General features: G+C 42.4%; 1 protein-coding gene and 1 long non-coding RNA gene across 2 annotated transcripts; one reads left to right on the forward strand and one right to left on the reverse strand.

Moving 5' to 3' along the window:
- Nucleotides 1-2981: 2981 nt before the first annotated feature.
- LOC115248128 (acetylcholine receptor subunit delta-like) lies at nucleotides 2982-3583 on the forward strand (the record flags this gene model as incomplete). Its single annotated transcript, XM_029831757.1, has 2 exons — nucleotides 2982-3270; nucleotides 3481-3583. Coding segments are annotated over exons 1-2 (300 nt in total), but the record flags the coding sequence as incomplete, so codon positions are not given.
- A 633-nt stretch (nucleotides 3584-4216) lies between these two features.
- LOC115248132 (uncharacterized) lies at nucleotides 4217-5286 on the reverse strand. The gene is made up of 2 exons (XR_003887136.1): nucleotides 5151-5286; nucleotides 4217-4674 (listed from the first exon to the last, which is right to left on the reverse strand). It is a non-coding gene; the product is annotated as an uncharacterized lncRNA (long non-coding RNA).
- Nucleotides 5287-20055: the final 14769 nt, after the last annotated feature.

Consider the following 20055-nt stretch of genomic DNA (forward strand, 5'->3'; position numbering starts at 1 on the left):
ATGCACATCTGCCAGACTCACTCAGAGCTGCACTGTCAAGTTCCCCACCAGAGGACAACACACTGGTAACCGCAGCAACGCCAGGCTTCCCCCCAACGGACAAAGAAACGGACACCAGATTTGGTGTCTCCTTCAGAATTTGTTAAATGTGTTTGTAAAATGGAACAATTGTTCATGTTAAAATGTTCATGTGAAAAAATCTGCAGACTGAAGTGTGAAGTTCAAAACGTAATCAGATTTATTTTAAAATCTGAAAGTTTATTTTTGTATTTTACATGATTTATTATTTGTACAAACGTGGTGCAAAGTAATTCATGATTTGTTAAAAAATGTCAGTGGCTGGTAAAAATGGGACATTGTGATTTCCTAGGACTGTTGTAGAAGTGATCATTTTAAAATGGTTTGAACATTTATTTCTATTTGAAAAACACTTGCACTAAGACAAAATATAGAAATAAAGTGTTGCATATTGATATTTATCTGTTCCTGATCTTGTTAAATCATTGTTGATATTGATTGTGAGGAATCATTAACATGATCAGTGTCTTTGCAGAGATGAATATCATTAACTATTAATAATGACATTTAGTTAAAGATAAATTGAGCAAATTGGCTATTTCAGAAGTGTGTATCAAACTGGTAGCCCTTCACATGATTCAGTACCCAGGAAGTAGCTCTCCGTCTCACAAAGGTTGGTGACCCCTGCACTAGACTACATGCAGTCATTTTAAAATGTTTCAATGAACATTGGATCAGTCTGGCCCTCGGCTTGGAGCTACATTTTTTATTTGGCCCTCCGTCCACTTGACTTTGACACCCCTGATTTAAATGAATCAGGATGTTTCCATCAGTGGTTAAAAATCCGATGAATGTGATCATCAAAATGCACAAATTCTGTCTTAAATCAGTATCAGCCGTCTTTGTTCATTTAAATATATGGAGCAGTGATCCAGGATTAAACGTTGCTGTTGTCCAAGATTACTGACTGATCCATGATGTGTAACAGATTTCTATTATATCGATTAACCTGAATGTTTGCATTGAAATTGGACAGAAATCTGCAGAATGTAAACTGTATAAAAGTTACCTTTCACAGAAACAGTTGCAGTCTCATTATGGGCTGTAACTGTAGGAGCTCCAGCTTATGTCATTAGAATCTACATGATTGAGTTTATTCATGCTTTTAGTGCTCTTTTGACTGAATTTTACCAGGTAAAAATGTACCTTTTCTGCCCCCAATAAAAGAGTTCCTCTGTGTTCTAAGAGTTTAAAGAAATGCATTTAAAAAACTTAAAAGGAGGCCAGATTTCCTCCAAAAGCCTGGTTTGACCAGCAAGTCTGGCTCATTTACAGTTATTGATGAGCTCTTTTTCTGTGATATTTGCCATTTAAGTCCTAAAAAGCTATTTAAGGGTCGTTTTCCTTCCACTTCTCAATCACCGACGTGTCCAACTTCACAGGACCTGCCCAAAGGTTCCCGTTTCTGTCATCCTCGCAAAAACGGACTAAAAGGACGCTTCTCCGGGTCATCCAGCTCACGGTGTCCAGGCAGCTCACTTCCTCTGTCGGGTAGACGATCTTCCCACAGCGGGCGCACTGAGGGTTCATCCTCGGAACCTCCTCCGCGGTCTCCTCCGCTTCTTTAAAACAGATATAGTTGCCGTCGCCGGCAGCCGAGCGCCACAAGTTCCAGCAAACGTTTGACAACCAGCAGCGACGACAAAATGTAGAGATACAAGTCAGTAGGAGACAGACGGAGCCTCTGTGGACGCACGAAGGAGCCGCGTCCGGGCTGGAGACTCGCTGATGCTGCGCTGACAACCACCGTCAGTGACAAGCTAGCGAGAGTGAGCTCACGAGACCGGAAACTAGCGACAGGAACCGGAAGTAAACAAAGGAGCAGACAACTTTGCGTTCAAGTTTCATTCAAATATGCAAATAAAGAGTCAAATAAAAAATACATTTAAACTTAACAGAAAATATAAAGAATCATTAACTTTATTTATACCCAAAATGTAGTTTCTGTCTCTACATAAACTTCCTCATGCAAATATTTCGACAGTATGATATTAAACTATTAGAATTACACAAATGTATTTTTAACTTATGCCAAAATGTACATGTAAAAATGTTTTGATCCTCAGTCACATAACACAAAGCAGATAAACACATAAGGAAACACAGTAAAGTTTCAAATTTAAAAAAATATCAAATCTAAAATATATTCACAAAAATAGGCATAAAAATTAAATTGAGAATCTGTGACTGTGTACTTCGCAATCCCTTGCTTATTCTAAGATTATTCTTTTTCTTATTTGAATTATTCTGTTTTTAGAATAGTTTATGGTTGAAGCCAGAACCTCTGAACGGAGGCAAAGCTTGACATGTGGAAAATGGGTGAGCTTCTTAATCACAGAAGAGGAATTTTAAAGTCTTGTTTAATGTGAAGAGGGATAAATAATTAAACTATTAGACTATTTCAGACACTTTCAGCCTCAGCTGTATCGTTTATTTATTTATTTTTATTATTATTTTTACAAAAAGCATCTTTACTCTTTGGCCCCATCTACTGTCTGTTGTGTTTCTAATTTGATCCAGCTGGTTGTGTTAGCTTTACCTGCGCAGAGGTTCCTGCTACAATCAGGAACAAACTCCACTTGTTTATTCTCACAGTCTGCTGATAAAATCTATTCTTGTTCTCCTAAAGCTGCAGAAAGCAGCAGTGGGCCTGACTTCATGCTACACCTACAAACCTGAGAATGGAGCCGAGCTTTATTGCTAAACAGGATTTGGGGTTTTTTGTCCGTGCTAAATGGAAAGTGTTTGTCCATTGGTGGTCCAACAGGACAACGATTTGGATGGATGAATGATTTGACGTTGTTGATAATGTTTTTATTATCAATACCGCTGAAAATGGAAGCGGAGATGTTTCAGAGCACCAGAGTTCAGAAAGAGTTTCTAATCACACACCGCCTGCATCTTTCAAAATATGGTTTCAACCCCTTTAACATGATCAAATAGTCATAACAATGAACAAGTATCACGTGTCCTGTTATTTATACTTGAATTCGTTATGTTTAATACATTTCCGTGTGTGTACAACCACCTCCTCAGCAACGATGCCCAATTCAACGTGGCCTACTACTGCAACGTTCTGGTGGATTCAGCAGGTCTCTGCTACTGGTCACCACCCGCCATCTTCACATCGTCCTGCTCCATCAGCGTCAAATATTTCCCCTTTGACTGGCAGGACTGCACGCTCAAATTCACGTATGCACGGGCAGGATTTTTCATTGTTGTTTGAAACGCAGACAAACTCTGACATGATGTTTTAAACTGAGCTGAGTCAAGATTTTATAGAATCTAAACACATGAGAGGAGAAAAAGGTGCAAAAATAAAATGCACGGTGCAGCTAAACTCTCCCAGTAGGAAAAAAGGCTTTTTAAATTCTGAACTGCATTTCCCATGTTGCCTTGCAGCTCTCTAACGTACAATGCCAAAGAGATCAGGTTGCTCCTGAAGGAAGACATAGTCATTGAAACCAAGTGGACGGTTGAATGGATCATTATTGATCCTGCAAGCTTTACAGGTAACCAAATGTTGGATTGCAATACCTCTTGTGTGTCACTGCCAATCCGCGTGTTCTTTAAATGAAGACTTCAAGTAAACAAATGCCAATTTCAAAATGTATTTACAATAAAATTATTTCAAGATACAAATATTACAGAGCTCTGGGCCAGTTCATAACCCTATAAACAACAGAGTCAATTGTCAGGGCATGAAGTCTGACCGCCTAACTATCCCTTGGCCCAGTCTTTTATAGAACAATATATGTAAATTATTGATGCTAATTCACTCCAATCCAGTCCTTCTTCTTGGATGACCTCATCTTCTTCTTCCCGCCTCATTTGGTGTTGGTGCAGTCCTTCTTCTCCATTGTCTTCCCAGATAGCCAGGTCAGAGGTCATTCCTGCCGAGGAACTTATCAACACCAGTAAACAATTCTGTCACGTTTTACGATGGGGGTCTACCACTTTCCTTCTGACTGTCTCCTCCTGGCTCCAACTGTCTAAACAACATTCATGTCAAGGAAGGGTCAACTGACTACTTATCTTTATTCCACTGATTAAACATTCTACTATTCCTAACTTCTAAAGTGCTTATAACAGAAAACAGAAACATATGGTACAACACATGCTAATAAAATAAAGACAATTCTCTTCACAAGTAATTTATTTTTTTTACTGCATACAGTCCTGGAGCTTGTTGGGGACTTTCAGTGTACTGGATGCTGTTGATACATGCAGAGAAGTTGTTTTCCCCAGAGCCTGAGCCTTCAGACTGGCTGCAGCTCCAACCAGACTGACAGTCATAACTTCATCACTTGTGTCTGAACTCTGGCTTTGACCAACAGAGAATGGTGAGTGGGAGATCATCCACCGACCCGCCAAGAGAAACACCTACAAACACATTCCCATGGAGAGCAACAAGCATCAGGACATCACCTTCTACCTGGTCATCAGACGCAAACCTCTCTTCTACGTGGTCAACATCATCATCCCCTGCGTGCTCATCTCCTCCTCCCTCGCTGGTCTACTACCTGCCCGCAGACAGTCAGTGCAGAGTCACAGAACGTACTGAAGCCAGCGTCAGGCAGATGAACAGTCTGGGACCTTTTCAGAATCACAACTACATGAACTGAGTTAACCTTCAACAGCACCCAAAGAATCAGACATTATAGCTGAATATCACGTCAGCACGGGACAACACAGCTAATAAAGCAGCAAACATCGGTAGTGGGCGGAGCTGAGGGGCCGCCATTAATCGAGAAACATTAATTAGCTCCCCAACAGATTTTTGAATATATTTTAAAAAGGATAATAAAAATGTGTGTGTGTGTGTGTAGGTGGTGAGAAGATGACACTGTCCATCTCGGTGCTGCTCGCTCAGTCTGTCTTCCTACTCTTGATCTCTCAAAGGCTCCAGAAACATCCACGTCCGTTCCTCTTATTGTGAAGTAGGTAAACGCACCATTTACTCCACATCACTTTAACTCTGAATCAGATATATTCTGCTTCTCCAAACTATATATACATTAGGGCTGCAGAACCAGGTGACAACCGGCTGAGATTTAAAAAATGGAAAACACCTGAGTGTGTTTGTGTGTTGAAGATATTTGATGTTCATCATGGTGGTGGTGACGGTGGTGGTGCTGAACTGTGTGGTCGTCCTCAACCTCCACTTCAGGACGCCGAGCACGCACGTCATGTCTGAGTGGACCAAACAGGTAAGACACACACATCCTGTTGTCCCTTTGTTGAACAGATGAACATCAGGATATATGAACATGTGACTGAATAACATATGAAAGAGGATATATGAACCTATGACTTAATAACATATGAAAGAGGATATATGAACCTATGACTTAATAACATGAAAGAGGATATATGAACATGTGACTTAATAACATATGAAAGAGGATATATGAACATATGACTTAATAACATGAAAGAGGATATATGAACATATGACTTAATAACATGAAAGAGGATATATAAACATATGACTTAATAACATGAAAGAGGATATATGAACATATGACTTAATAACATGAAAGAGGATATATAAACATATGACTTAATAACATGAAAGAGGATATATAAACATATGACTTAATAACATATGAAAGAGGATATATGAACCTATGACTTAATAACATATGAAAGAGAATATATGAACATATGACTTAACACGAAAGAGGATATATGAATATATCACTTAATAACATGAAAGAGGATAAAATAGTAACGTATAATACAGACATTTGAAGAGACAATTAAGAGAATGTTTCCATGCTTCTAAGAGTGCCCGAGGAGCCATTTAGAACTTTATAAAGATGCATTGTGTGATACCAGGAACTAATTTAACTTCAAGGCGAAGCTGCTTCTGCTTTGTCGACCATCGACTGATCTCCTGAAAGTCCACCAGCGCTTTTTAAAAACGGAATTTTTCATCTATGGAGGGAGTAGACGGCAGATGTTTCCACAGATGCTCTTCACCAGTGGTCAGTGAGTGATGCAGCAGATGAGCGGGAGGTGACTGGCTTCAACCAGCTACTGACTCAATGTCTCCAGCCCATAGTGTGGATTCTCTACAAGATCAGACAGCAGCTTCACTCCTGAATCCTTCAGCTGGTTCCCACTCAGGTCCAGAATATATTTTAAAAAGGATAATAAAAATGTGTGTGTGTGTGTGTAGGTGGTGAGAAGATGACACTGTCCATCTCGGTGCTGCTCGCTCAGTCTGTCTTCCTACTCTTGATCTCTCAAAGGCTCCAGAAACATCCACGTCCGTTCCTCTTATTGTGAAGTAGGTAAACGCACCATTTACTCCACATCACTTTAACTCTGAATCAGATATATTCTGCTTCTCCAAACTATATATACATTAGGGCTGCAGAACCAGGTGACAACCGGCTGAGATTTAAAAAATGGAAAACATCTGAGTGTGTTTGTGTGTTGAAGATATTTGATGTTCATCATGGTGGTGGTGACGGTGGTGGTGCTGAACTGTGTGGTCGTCCTCAACCTCCACTTCAGGACGCCGAGCACGCACGTCATGTCTGAGTGGACCAAACAGGTAAGACACACATCCTGTTGTCCCTTTGTTGAACAGATGAACATCAGGATATATGAACATGTGACTGAATAACATATGAAAGAGGATATATGAACCTATGACTTAATAACATATGAAAGAGGATATATGAACCTATGACTTAATAACATATGAAAGAGGATATATGAACCTATGACTTAATAACATGAAAGAGGATATATGAACATATGACTTAATAACATGAAAGAGGATATATGAACATATGACTTAATAACATGAAAGAGGATATATGAACATATGACTTAATAACATGAAAGAGGATATATAAACATATGACTTAATAACATGAAAGAGGATATATGAACCTATGACTTAATAACATATGAAAGAGGATATATGAACCTATGACTTAACATATGAAAGAGGATATATGAACATATGACTTAATAACACGAAAGAGGATATATGAATATATCACTTAATAACATGAAAGAGGATAAAATAGTAACGTATAATACAGACATTTGAAGAGACAATTAAGAGAATGTTTCCATGCTTCTAAGAGTGGCCGAGGAGCCATTTAGAACTTTATAAAGATGCATTGTGTGATACCAGGAACTAATTTAACTTCAAGGCGAAGCTGCTTCTGCTTTGTCGACCATCGACTGATCTCCTGAAAGTCCACCAGCGCTTTTTAAAAACTGAATTTTTCATCTATGGAGGGAGTAGACGGCAGATGTTTCCACAGATGCTCTTCACCAGTGGTCAGTGAGTGATGCAGCAGATGAGTGGGAGTTGACTGGCTCCAACCAGCTACTGACTCAATGTCTCCAGCCCATAGTGTGGATTCTCTACAAGATCAGACAGCAGCTTCACTCCTGAATCCTGCAGCTGGTTCCCACTCAGGTCCAGTTCTCTGAGATGGGAGGGATTGGACCTCAGCGCCGAGGCCAGAGAGCCACAGCTGATCTCTGATAAACTGCAGTACCTCAATCTAAATAAAGAAGGGAAAGTTTTATAAGGTTAAGTGAAACCAGTATTAATCTGAAAGGTTAATCAAAGGCATGATCTGTAAATATTTAATTTAGTTCCAGGTTAAAAAATGATAGTAATATGTAATTACCACAATTCCAACCTCTCAGGTTTGCACTGTTCCAAAGGAGAATCTATATTGTTCTGGCCCTCACTCTTCCCAGGTTCTCCCACCTCTTTCCCTCCCATCTCATCATGGAGATCCATCTCACCTGTGGCTCATCTTTAAAGGCACAACCTGTCTTAGATGACTTCCTGTCTCCCTCACCATCTCCCTCCTCGTTGGCTGGTGTCTACCAGGCACCCTCACCTAGTTTTGTCTAATTTTGGTTACCATCTGTCGGCTTTTTCATTGTCCTTAAATCAGTTTATCATGAATAAGTGGTCCCCGTGTGGCCCTCCCTCCTGAAGGAACTGGGCACAACACACACACTCAGAAAGTGTGAGGACCCTCGGATGGAATAATGGACATTTTTGAGAATGGTGTTTACCTCAGAGTTTCCAGTCGGCAGTTTGGAAAGTGGAGAAAACCACAGAGCAGCTTCACTCCTGAATCCTGCAGCTGGTTCTCACTCAGGTCCAGTTTTCTGAGATGGGAGGGATTGGACCTCAGCGCCGAGGCCAGAGAGCCACAGCTGATCTCTGATAACCTGCAGTACATCAATCTAAATAAAGAAGGGAAACTTTTATAAGGTTATAAGTGAAACCAGTATTCATCTGAAAGGTTAATCAAAGGCATGATCTGTAAATATTTAATTTAGTTACAGGTTAAAAAATGATAGTAATATGTAATTACCACAATTCCAACCTCTCAGGTTTGCACTGTTCCAGAGGAGAATATATATTGTTCTGGCCCTCACTCTTCCCAGGTTCTCCCACCTCTTTCCCTCCCATCTCATCATGGAGATCCATCTCACCTGTGGCTCATCTTTAAAGAGGCACAACCTGTCTTAGATGACTTCCTGTCTCCCTCACCATCTCCCTCCTCGTTGGCTGGTGTCTACCAGGCACCCTCACCTAGTTTTGTCTAATTTTGGTTCCCATCTGTCGGCTTTTTCATTGTCCTTAAATCAATTTATCATGAATAAGTGGTCCCCGTGTGGCCCTCCCTCCTGAAGGAACTGGGCACAACACACACACTCAGAAAGTGTGAGGACCCTCGGATGGAATAATGGACATTTTTGAGAATGGTGTTTACCCCAGAGTTTCCAGTCGGCAGTTTGGAAAGTGGAGAAAACCACAGAGCCGCTTCACTCCTGAATCCTTCAGCTGGTTCCCACTCAGGTCCAGTTCTCTGAGATGGGAGGGATTGGACCTCAGCGCCGAGGCCAGAGAGCCACAGCTGGTCTCTGATAACCTGCAGCATTCTAATCTGAAAAATGCAGGATGAGGTTATACGGTGCAGGTCTGCATGTTATCTGCGTCAGTACTAAACCTACGTTAGTTCTTAGTTGGGTCAGACCTGAATTCACGATATTCCAAGGAATTTTTTTAATGTGGTGCATCACAGCAGTGTTGAGAACAGCCTCACTTCACCATCTTAGCAGCTGGTTTATAGGTAGAAAAATGAAGACTGACCTGAGCCTCTCCAGTTTACAGTTTGGACTCTCCAGTCCAGAACAGAGCCGCTTCACTCCTGAATCCTGTAACGTGTTGTGGCTCAGGTCCAGAACCCTCAGATTGGAGAGGTTGGACTTCAGAGCTGAGGCCACAGAATCACAGCTGGTCTCTGATAAACTGCAGCCTCTTAGTCTAAAATAACAATTATTTTGAGAGAAGACAAATAAAAATCAACATGTACCAGAGCAAAACACAGCTTACAAGCAACAAACCTCTGGTCCTGCACCGGCTTATCTGCCGTATGTTCCTATTTTGGGTTCTTTCAGGGCGGTTGGACAAGATCTACATCGTATGTAAAGTGTGTGTGGGTCAAAATACCTTCCAAGTTTGTGAGACCACATTTCTCAGTAGCACTCAACTCTTGTCAGGAGTTGGGACAAAGCGACCCACTCCTGACAGCTTGTGGGTGATGCTGCAGCGACCCTGCAATCCCTACACTCTCTGGTGAAACCAAATCAAAGGTTTTAGACACTGCTGGATGCTGGAAGGGCGGCTATAGTCTGGACGCATCGTTCCCCTGACTGCACATTTCTCCAACAATGATTGGCAGCTGGTGTCACTTGTTCTCCAGATGAGAGAAGGAAAGAGAGCCCCCCCACAGTGTGTTTGATTGCCCCACTGCAAGCTCAATGCTGCCAGAAAACATTGCAGGAGCATCAATTCCCCTCAGGGCATCAACAAGGACCTCAGGAAAAGGTGCAGCTGCCACCTACTAGAGACAAGCACACTGAGCTGAGATTCAAAGCCCTCTCCTCCCAAGAGAAGAGCTTGTTTGTTGGAGGCTCTTCTGGGCGATACCTGGTGCCACAGCTCCAGCTCAGCCCGTCTCTGGAGCTGAGGTGGAGCTTAGCAAGTTTCATGGTTCTCCACCACTTCCTCTCGCTGAGGACCTTCTCAGCTGGTGGTTTCTGCTCCACCTTCCAAGTTGAGCAGGTGATACTTCTGCATTCCTGCCACCAGTGTCTCTGCAGAAAGAGTCTTCTCTCCTGTTTTATATTATATTGTATAAAATTAGGATTTTTGGTTGATGTCTTAGATGTTGTTGACTAAGAGCAGGTTTTTCTTTAATAACATAGAAAGATTCGATGAGAAGAGCAAATGTATTATTTTATGAGCTACTTCCACTACTATTATATACACATACTTCCATATTGTCTTAGATTGCAAGCTGCATTTATTGCATCGTTCATAGAAAGTCATATTTGTGAGGAGAAAAACTCAAATAAGGTCATTTTCTTTAATGACCATTACAACAGAAGGAGGCGATGAACAAACAGATTTATCTAAATATTTGTGAAAACTTATGGATGGAAACATTTTTAAAATTTATTGTCTAACTAGTTACACCTGGGAAAGTACTGGATCATCTCTGACTGACCTGAGCGTCTCCAGCTCACAGAGAGGATCCTGGAGAGCACCACAGAGCAGCTTCACTGCTGGATCCTTCAGCTGGTTCCCACCCAGGTCCAGAACCCTCAGATGGGAGGGATTGGACCTCAGCGCCGAGGCCAGAGAGTCACAGCTGATCTCTGATAAACTGCAGTCCCACAGCCTGGAAAAGGAATAAATGGGGCAAATAAAAACACATTTCTAAATCTGAAAATGAAGAGAAAAGCAGAAAATGTAAAGAAATTTAGAAAAGACCAACAGAGGCCTCCTGACCTGAGCGTCTCCAGTCTGCAGTTTGGATGCATCATTGCAGAAGACAGTAACTTTACGTCGGCATCTGTCAGGCTTTGGTTCTCCCTTAAGATCAGCTCCCGTAGATGAGAAGGGTTTGACGTCATTGCTGAGGCCACAACTTCACAATGACTCGTTGAAAGAACACTATCAGACAGTCTGTTGTGTATGAAACAAAAATAGGGTTCAAAAATAGAGTCAAACTTTGGGATTTCTAATCAACTTATCTGAGAATTGAAGAGAATTATTTTATCTTGTTAGCATCTTTTATCTTATTAGCATGTGTTATACTCTATGTTTTTGTTTTATGTTACAGGTAGTTTAGAAGTTAGGAATACTATATAATCTTTAGCAGGAATACACATAAGCAAGTCAGTTGACCCTTCCTTGACATGAATACTGCTTAGACAGTTGGAGCCAGGCAGACAGGAAATGGTAGACCCTCATCGTAAAATATGACAGCATAATTTACTGGTGATTGATAAGTTCCTGGACAGGAATATAACCTCTGACCTGGCCATCTGGGAAGACAATGGAGAAGAAGGACTGCACCAACACCAAATGAGGCAGGAAGAAGAAGATGAAGTCACCCAAGAAGAAGGACTGGATTGGACTGAATTAGCATCAATAATTTACATATGTCTTTCTATATAAACTGGGCCAAGGGATAGTTAGGTTGTCAGACTTCATGCCCTGACAATTGACTCTGTTATTGTAGGGTTATGAACTGGCCCAGAGCTCTGTAATATTTGTATCTTGAATTGATTCTGTTTGCTAAATACATTTTGAAATTGGCATTTGTTTACTTGAAGTCTTCATTTAAAGAACACGCGGATTGGCAGTGACATATGAGAAGTATTGCAATCCAACAATTTGGTGACCCCGACGTGATGAAGACAGAGAAGTCATCTGAGGAGAAAAATTCAACAATGGTCACTTCGGAGGACAACTGACGACAAAGGGATCCCTAATAAAAGGTAAGCAGACACCTGTTTAATCAAAAGTTCTGCACATTGGCAATTTCCAAATTTGTCGTCACTGTCAATTGAAGTGTCCTAGTTATAAATTCCAGATACAAATATAGAAAATATTGAAACGACTGCAGGAATTACGGTTAGAGTCCGGAAAATAGACGGTTAGAGGCCGGAAGTACTGTTGAAAAAACAGGGAATAAACGGTTAGAGTCCGGAAGTACTGTTGAAAAAACAGGGAATAGACAGTTAGAGTAAACCGGAACCAGTACAGTGCTGTATTGCTGTATACACAGCACTGTATATGAAAAAGATTTGGGTTGGGACTGACGGGACGGACACTCCCGACGCCCGAGATTTGTGTTTTTGTGTGGGTTGGAAAAGTGCCAGAGTGAACGTGAATTAAAAGGCTCTTTGTCCTTGAGAATTAACCCCCAGAGTGGAACCGGACCAACGAAGTTTGGTCTAGAAGCTTGTTTCACTGAGGCATTGAGTTGACCGTTGGAGTCATTCACATTCAATCTCACTTGGGAGCATAGTTAAAGATGGAACTGGAATGTGGCAAAACGTGTTGGGATCAGGGAGAATGTTCTCCCTATCCCCGGTCTGTGGAAGAATAGTGGAAGTGGACTCTTGATCAGGTGGTGAGTGGCATGAAAGAACAGGACACGGAAAGAGAATTGGATACAATAAAAAAGTTGTGGAAGGAAGCTCAGAAGCAGAAGATACTTCCCCCTCCAGAGGTGAAGGTTAATTTAGCTGAAGCATTGTGTAAGTGGGAGTCAGAAATTCACACCATATTACAGGATCATCTTGATAATCCAAAATTAGGGTTTATAGCAGGAAAATCATGGCAAAAACAGGGTAAGGAGTTAGAAGATAAGCCTCGAAGGATACATGTTGTGGCTGTGGCAGGTGCAGCAGTGCACTATTGCAGATCTAGGGGGGTCACACGAGTGCCCAATGTAGATAAGCCTTCATTAGAAGATCCAAATCAGACGCTGACACTTAACACCACTCTTTATCCATCATTACCTACTACCTCTTCCCCACCCCCATATCAATTGCCAGTTTTGACTATTAACAGTGGTCAGTTAGATGTGGACAGAGATGAAGAAATGCAGGAGTTACGTGAGACAGTGTGGGAACTTCGGAGACAGGTTAGAAGGATCAAACAGGGACAGGAAGAGGTTGAAGATAACTTAGGAAAAATTGAATTTAGAGAGGAAGCTCAGATGGTTCGCCCTAAAATCTCCCAACAAACTATATTTAAAAAACAGGACAGTCATTAAATGTCTTTAAAACACTTAGCAATCAAACAAAACAAGTGAAAAGAGTTGATCCCTCAGGAGGATTTGCCAGGGCTGAGCACAGGGAGGAGAAGGCAAGATTGATTTATGGCAGTGATAAAGAGGAGAGTGAGAATAAGACGGACACCCTCAAACCTCCGGCTACATTTATTGGAGAATTGGAGGTTCAGGAGCCTGTTAAAGCTCAGACAGAATTATATGAATTAGAATCATGGGAAGAGAGTGAGTGTGAGTATAGAGGTGTACCATTGACAGGGACCATAAATAATGAGGAGGCGGGTCAAACAGGAATACACACAAGGAGTAAGGGGCCCGTTTCAGGAATGCCGCAGCTACAGGCCCCTCTGATACAGAAAAGAGGAGGACAGGAACCAGTATATGTTCCATTTGCTATCACAGACACTAATTGTTTGGTGGATAAGATGCCCCCACCCGCAGAGGGAGGCGGCAAGTGGATGTCTACCCTTTTCAGTTTAACACAGAGCATGCAGCTGGCGGTGGGAGACTTTAGAGGAATTTTAGGGAGACAAGTGTCTCTCTGGGATTTGGATAAAGTTGAGGTAGCAGCAGGCATTAAAGATAGACCTAATGCTGCACGTTTTGGCCCATGTGCAACCAGGGTTGGTGAAGCTATGAGATATTTCCAGTATCTCCAGGAGCAATGCAGAACTTAAGATTTAAGTGGGAGGAAAGTGAGTCGGCACATGGATTCCTTGCAAGGTGTAAAGAGGAATGGATGTGTGCCACAGGGTGCCATCCTGGCTCAGATAATTTACACACCACTTTGTTCCATCAGGCAATAATTTTAGGACTTCCACAGTCAGTGAAAGAAGCCATGGAAGGAAATCCTGACCTTCCAGGTAGCACAGCGGACGTCTGGGAGAGACATCTCTCTCACCACAACAATACAAGTTAAACAACAGGGAAAGAAAGAGGGCGTGATGACAGCCCAGGAACACCTCCTAAAAATGCAGTTAGATGAAGCACAGAAAAAGCTTAATGATAAACTAAAGGAGGAAAAACAGATGGTTCAGCGGTTTTCTCAGCCGGTGCAGCCAGATCAGTTAGGTCCGCAGTAAGATTTTGTTCCGATAAACCCACATTGGGTGAGTCCTAGGGGAGGCATGTGTGGGAGACACGGCGGGCAGGGATACGGCTTGATAGGCGGGTACTTGAGCCGAGATCAGTGTCATGCCTCCAAAGGGTATGGTCATTGGCAAAGGGACTGTCCATATCACAACTACCCGGAGGTACCAGGCAGTGTTCCACCATCTCATGGAATTTATCACTGGAGCTGATTTTATCTGACACCGTCGAGCTTGTGGGGTTCTCAGGAAGCCCGGAGAGACTGCCGTTTTCTGGGCCATTAGTGACTCATTTTGCTGGACAGACTGTGTTGCACCCCTTTGTCATTTCACCACATTGCCCTATCAACCTGTTGGGACGAGATCTCCTTGTGAGGACAGGAGCAGCAATTCTGTGTGGAGACAAAGGTCTGGTGGTGCAATTTCCTAATGGAATGAAACTGAACTGCTGTATTTCACACCCAGGTGTGAAGGGACAAATGCTGATGAGTCCGACACCCTCTCCAGAACAGGGGGTGTGGGCGGACATTTATTGGGGAGAACTTGAGCCTAAGACCTCACCTGGTGTCGGTGTTGTGGCATTGTTTCAGAGCTGGGGGCCCTGGTTGTCGATGCTAAGTCCCTTTGCCCCGCCAGTTGATCCCTATCATGTCACTCTATTTTACGACCATGAGAATAATGAGGTGTATCAGGATGCGTTTAGAGAAAAGTTACAGGGAAGTTTCTGGATGATTACATCACCGTGTTTGTGTGTTGGGCCTGAGGGTGTGGCTGCACAGGTCGACTTTGCTGAACAGAATGATTGGTATGAGAGACTGTAAAGGAAATGTTGTCATTTCTGGGTCTCGCGAGCTATAGTAGACATTTTATTCCTACATATTCAGAAAAGACTACGCCCCTACGTGCAATGGTGAATGAACAGGGAATGCGTGATTTGGCAGCCCGGCTAACATGGACAACTGAGGGAGAGAAAGCGTTCATTGCTCTTAAACAGGCACTCACTACAGCTGCACATTTGGCAGTTCCGGAATATAAGGATACTTTCTTTTTGGATGTTTCTGAAGGAGAACATACAGTAAATGGTGTTCTGTTTCAGAAAAAAGGGGGTGAAAGGAAAGTATTAATGTATGCAAGTATAATGCTGGACCCCATTGAAAACAGGCAGCCACCATGTGTAAGGCATGTAGCAGGGCTAGCAAAACCTTTACAAAAAACAGCACATTTAGTGATGGGTTACGCTCTGACAGTTCTTACAACACATAGTGTGGTATCACTGGTCAGCTCAGCAGCATTCACCATGACCTCACTTAGGCAGACCAGGATGGACAAGATTTTAACGGCACCACACATAACATACACACATGAAGGGATCAATATGGCAGATGGTATGGGAGAGGGTGAACCACACAGATGTGAGGAGAAAGTGAAGAAAGATGAAAAAATTAGAGTAGATCTTAAGGCGGAGCCGTTAAAGGATCCAGATGAAATACTATTCACCGACGGCTGTTGTTTCAGACACCCACAAGAGGGGCTGAAAGCTGCCTAAGCAATAGTTAGAAAATCGGAAGAAGATTTTGAGGAAGTGGAAACAGGAAACCTAACAGGTAAAGAGTCAGCACGACTTGCAGAATTGAAGGCAGTTATTAGAGCGTTAGAAATATCAAAGGGAAAGAGAGTGACCATTTATACAGATTCAGCGTATGTAGTTGGAGCGATTCACTTAGAACTTTGTCAATGGTTGCGGGCAGGTTTTAACACAGCATCAGGATCTCCTATAAAACATGAGGCAGAGATGAGGCAACTGACACAGGCACTCATGGAACCAGCGGAGGTCGCAGTCGTAAAGTGCAAAGGTCACAGCATAGAGAACTCTCTGGAGGGAAGAGGTAATGAGGCTGCAGATCAGGCAGCAAAGAAGGCTGCAGGTTATAAACCAAGTTACAATTTGTTGTTGGTAGAGAAAACGGTTCATGAAATGCTTCCAAGATACGATAGGGAAAGACTTGGTTGTGATCAAGAAGAAGCTTCTCCACATGAAAAAACAGTTTGGAAGGAAAGGGGGGCTGTGAAAGTTGAAGGAATTTGGCGGGGCCCAGACGGCAGACCTGTTCTCCCGCCCGGTCTGGTAGATGCCGTTCTGGAAGAGGCCCACGGCCTGACACTGCGGGAAACCACGAATGATGCAGAGAATGTTCAATATGCACACGATTTAATGTAAAATCAACAATTCGACTACATGAGGGCAAGTTTCCAGTTGCCCCCATGGCAGGGCAGGAAAATTCTAGATTTCACCGACATGATTGATAGAGTCAATGGGTTCCGATACCTCTTGGTGGCAGTGGATGCATACACTGGCTGCCCAGAGGCGGTTCCCGTAAAAGCAGAAGATGCAAAAAGTGTTATTAAATTTTTAATTAATCCGACACATGGTTTCCCCAAACAAATTAGGTCTGATAATAGAACTCATTTTAAGAATAAAGATTTACAAGAAGTAGAGAAGGCGTTAGGCGAAGGTAGAAAGAATGAATCAAACACTGAAGAGCAAAATTGGCAAGATATTTGCTCACAGTGGAATGAAATGGACACAGGCGCTTCCAATAGCCTTGATGTCAGTAAGAAGCTCTGTTAAGCTCCCGAACAGGATTCACCCCCTTTGAGCTCGAGTGGGGTGTTCTCTTTCCAGGACTAGGAGCAGAAAATCCATAGGCCAGCCCAGCACTTGTATGAAATAAATCTTATTTTGTTCAACTAAAAACGACTCTCTCAGTTTTCTCCCAACAGGCAACCTCTGTAACCAGTCAGTGAGGATCCAGGAATTCCACACACAGCTGAGTGGGTTCTTCTGAGAGTCATCAAGTAAAAATGGTCAGAGCCCAGGTGGACTGGTCCCTTTGAAGTTGCAGAGCGAACATCACATGTTAACCCTAACATCCTAACATACTGACACTCTAACACATTAACCCTAACTCTGGTATCACTGGAATCAATGTACCCCAGCAGATAATCCACAGAGAACGCTTGGACAGATCCGGGAACATCTAAAGAAGATGGCACCATGATTAAACTTCTATTATTCTTGATTACAGCAAAGGGAGCGGTCAAGGAATTGTTATATTGGCCTAGCTTAGGCTAGGCCAAAAGGGGGATTGAAGAGAATTATTTTATCTTGTTAGCATCTTTTATCTTATTAGCATGTGTTATACTATATGTTTTTGTTTTATGTTACAGGTAGTTTAGAAGTTAGGGATAGTATATAATCTTTAGCAGGAATACACATAAGCAAGTCAGTTGACCCTTCCTTGACATGAATACTGCTTAGACAGTTGGAGCCAGGTAGACAGGAAATGGTAGACCCTCATCGTAAAATATGACAGCATAATTTACTGGTGATTGATAAGTTCCTGGACAGGAATATGACCTCTGATCTGGCCATCTGAGAAGACAATGGAGAAGAAGGACTGCACCAACACCAAATGAGGCAGGAAGAAGAAGATGAAGTCACCCAAGAAGAAGGACTGGATTGGACTGAATTAGCATCAATAATTTACATATGTCTTTCTATATAAACTGGGCCAAGGGATAGTTAGGTTGTCAGACTTCATGCCCTGACAATTGACTCTGTTATTGTAGGGTTATGAACTGGCCCAGAGCTCTGTATATTTGTATCTTGAATTGATTCTATTTGTTAAAATACATTTTGAAATTGGCATTTGTTTACTTGAAGTCTTCATTTAAAGAACACGCGGATTGGCAGTGAGGTAATGCAATCCAACAGAATCTACCTCAACACAAATGTAGCTCATTTCCTGGAAAAGCTAAATTCAACACCGTAGAGCAACAGTTTGAACGACCATCAGATCTGAAATGCAACTGAATTATTCTTAACATTTGTCTTATTTTAGAACAGCTCATAATTACTCAATATTTAAAATGATTATAGCAAATGGTTTGAAGAAACCTGCATCTTTTTATCTGTCTATCGGCTCTTTGGATATTTTGCATTTCATCCAATTTGTACGATCATGCGTCAAGTCTTAATTCAGCGATCCGATCGATGACATCAGAGTCTCTGGTTGCATCGATTGCCCTCAGCTTCTGTTATATCTGCCTGTTTCCCTTCAAATCATTTTCACTGCACCTTTTGTTGCTAGTGATGAAGTTGCCACCTAACGGGTGTGGAAAGGCTCAAACAACTTTGTGGGTCACATAAAGGCTCCAAACGGAACCGCCACAAAGACCTAAAACACCCATTTAAACCAACGAGGCCGGCTGTTTTTACGTTGAACAAATGAAGCAAAATAGTCACGTGTCATTAGTTAAAATGTGTTTTTCTGTTGTTAGAATACGATGTATACAAACAAACAAAAGTTATTTAATGACATGACAGTAATTTCATGATAGTCAGTTAACTTGTGGCTCCTATTATTCCTGCCTAATGTTGGTTTGTCTGGATTGACCTTTGAACTTATATCCAGCCAGTGTTGAACATTTCTGGATGCATTGTTGTTTTTTTTAATTTATGGACCCTGAAATGGAAATAAAGAATTGAAGGAATGACCACTGGAGGGGGTATTGCTACCTGACATGATCCACTCGCTTGATTTAAACGCCGATGTCCGGCCCCAAAAATCTTTACTTACACGGCCTTCCTGCAGTTCCTCACAGCTGGAATCAGGCGACGTCGTCCCTCATCTGAGGTGTTGTAGTGCGGCAGGTTCAGCTCATCCAGAACCTCCTCTGACATCTGCAGCAGGTAGGCCAGAGCTGAACAGTGGATCTCTGACAGTTCCCTCTCTGATATCTCCCCTGACTTCAGGAACTCTTGGATCTCCTGATGGACTGACTGATCCTTCATCTCCATCAGACAGTGGAAGATGTTGATGCTTCTGTCTGGGGAGATTTCATCACTGTTCACTTCCTTCAGGTTGTTGAGGACCTTCTGGATGGTTTCTGGATGGCTGTTCCTCTGATCCAACAGTCCACCCAAGATCCTCTGATTGGACTCCAGAGAGAGACCATGAAGGAAGCGAATAAACAAGTCCAGGTGGCCATTTTTACTGTCAAGAGATTTCATGAGTGCTCTCATGAGGAAGTCATCAAGATATTTGACTTGATTGTTTTTTGCAAACAACCCAGCAAACCCAAAAAAGCGGTTTGGTTTGGAATATTTCAGGAACTGATTTATAACCACTGTGTCTTTCCTGGTGTAACGGTGGAACATGTAGACTGCAGCCAGAAACTCCTGAATGCTCAGATGAACAAAGCAGTAGACTGATTTCTGGAAGATCACACTCTCTCTCTTGAAGATCTCTGTACAAACTCCTGAGTACACCGACACCTCGGAGACGTCCAGTCCACATCGCTCCAGGTCTTCTGAGTAGAACATGATGTTTCCTTTCTCCAGATGTTCAAACGCCAGCCGACCCAACTTCAGAAGGAGTTCTTTATCAGCCTCAGTCAGTTCCTCTGGTCTCTGCTTTCCTCCATACTTCTGCTTCTTCCTCTTCATCTGAACCCTCAGGAAGTGTGAGTAGAGGTCAGTCAGGGTTTGGGGCAGCTCTCCTCTCTGGTCTCTGGTCATCATGTCCTCCAGAACTATAGCAGTGATCCAGCAGAAAACTGGGATCAGACACATGATGTGGAGGCTCCTGGAGGCCTTGATGTGTGAGATGATTCTCTTGGACAGATCTTCATCACTGAACCTCCTCCTGAAGTACTCCTCCTTCTGGGAGTCA

This window comes from Takifugu rubripes, unplaced genomic scaffold, assembly GCF_901000725.2.
Source record: "Takifugu rubripes unplaced genomic scaffold, fTakRub1.2, whole genome shotgun sequence".
Taxonomy (NCBI): Eukaryota; Metazoa; Chordata; class Actinopteri; order Tetraodontiformes; family Tetraodontidae; genus Takifugu; species Takifugu rubripes.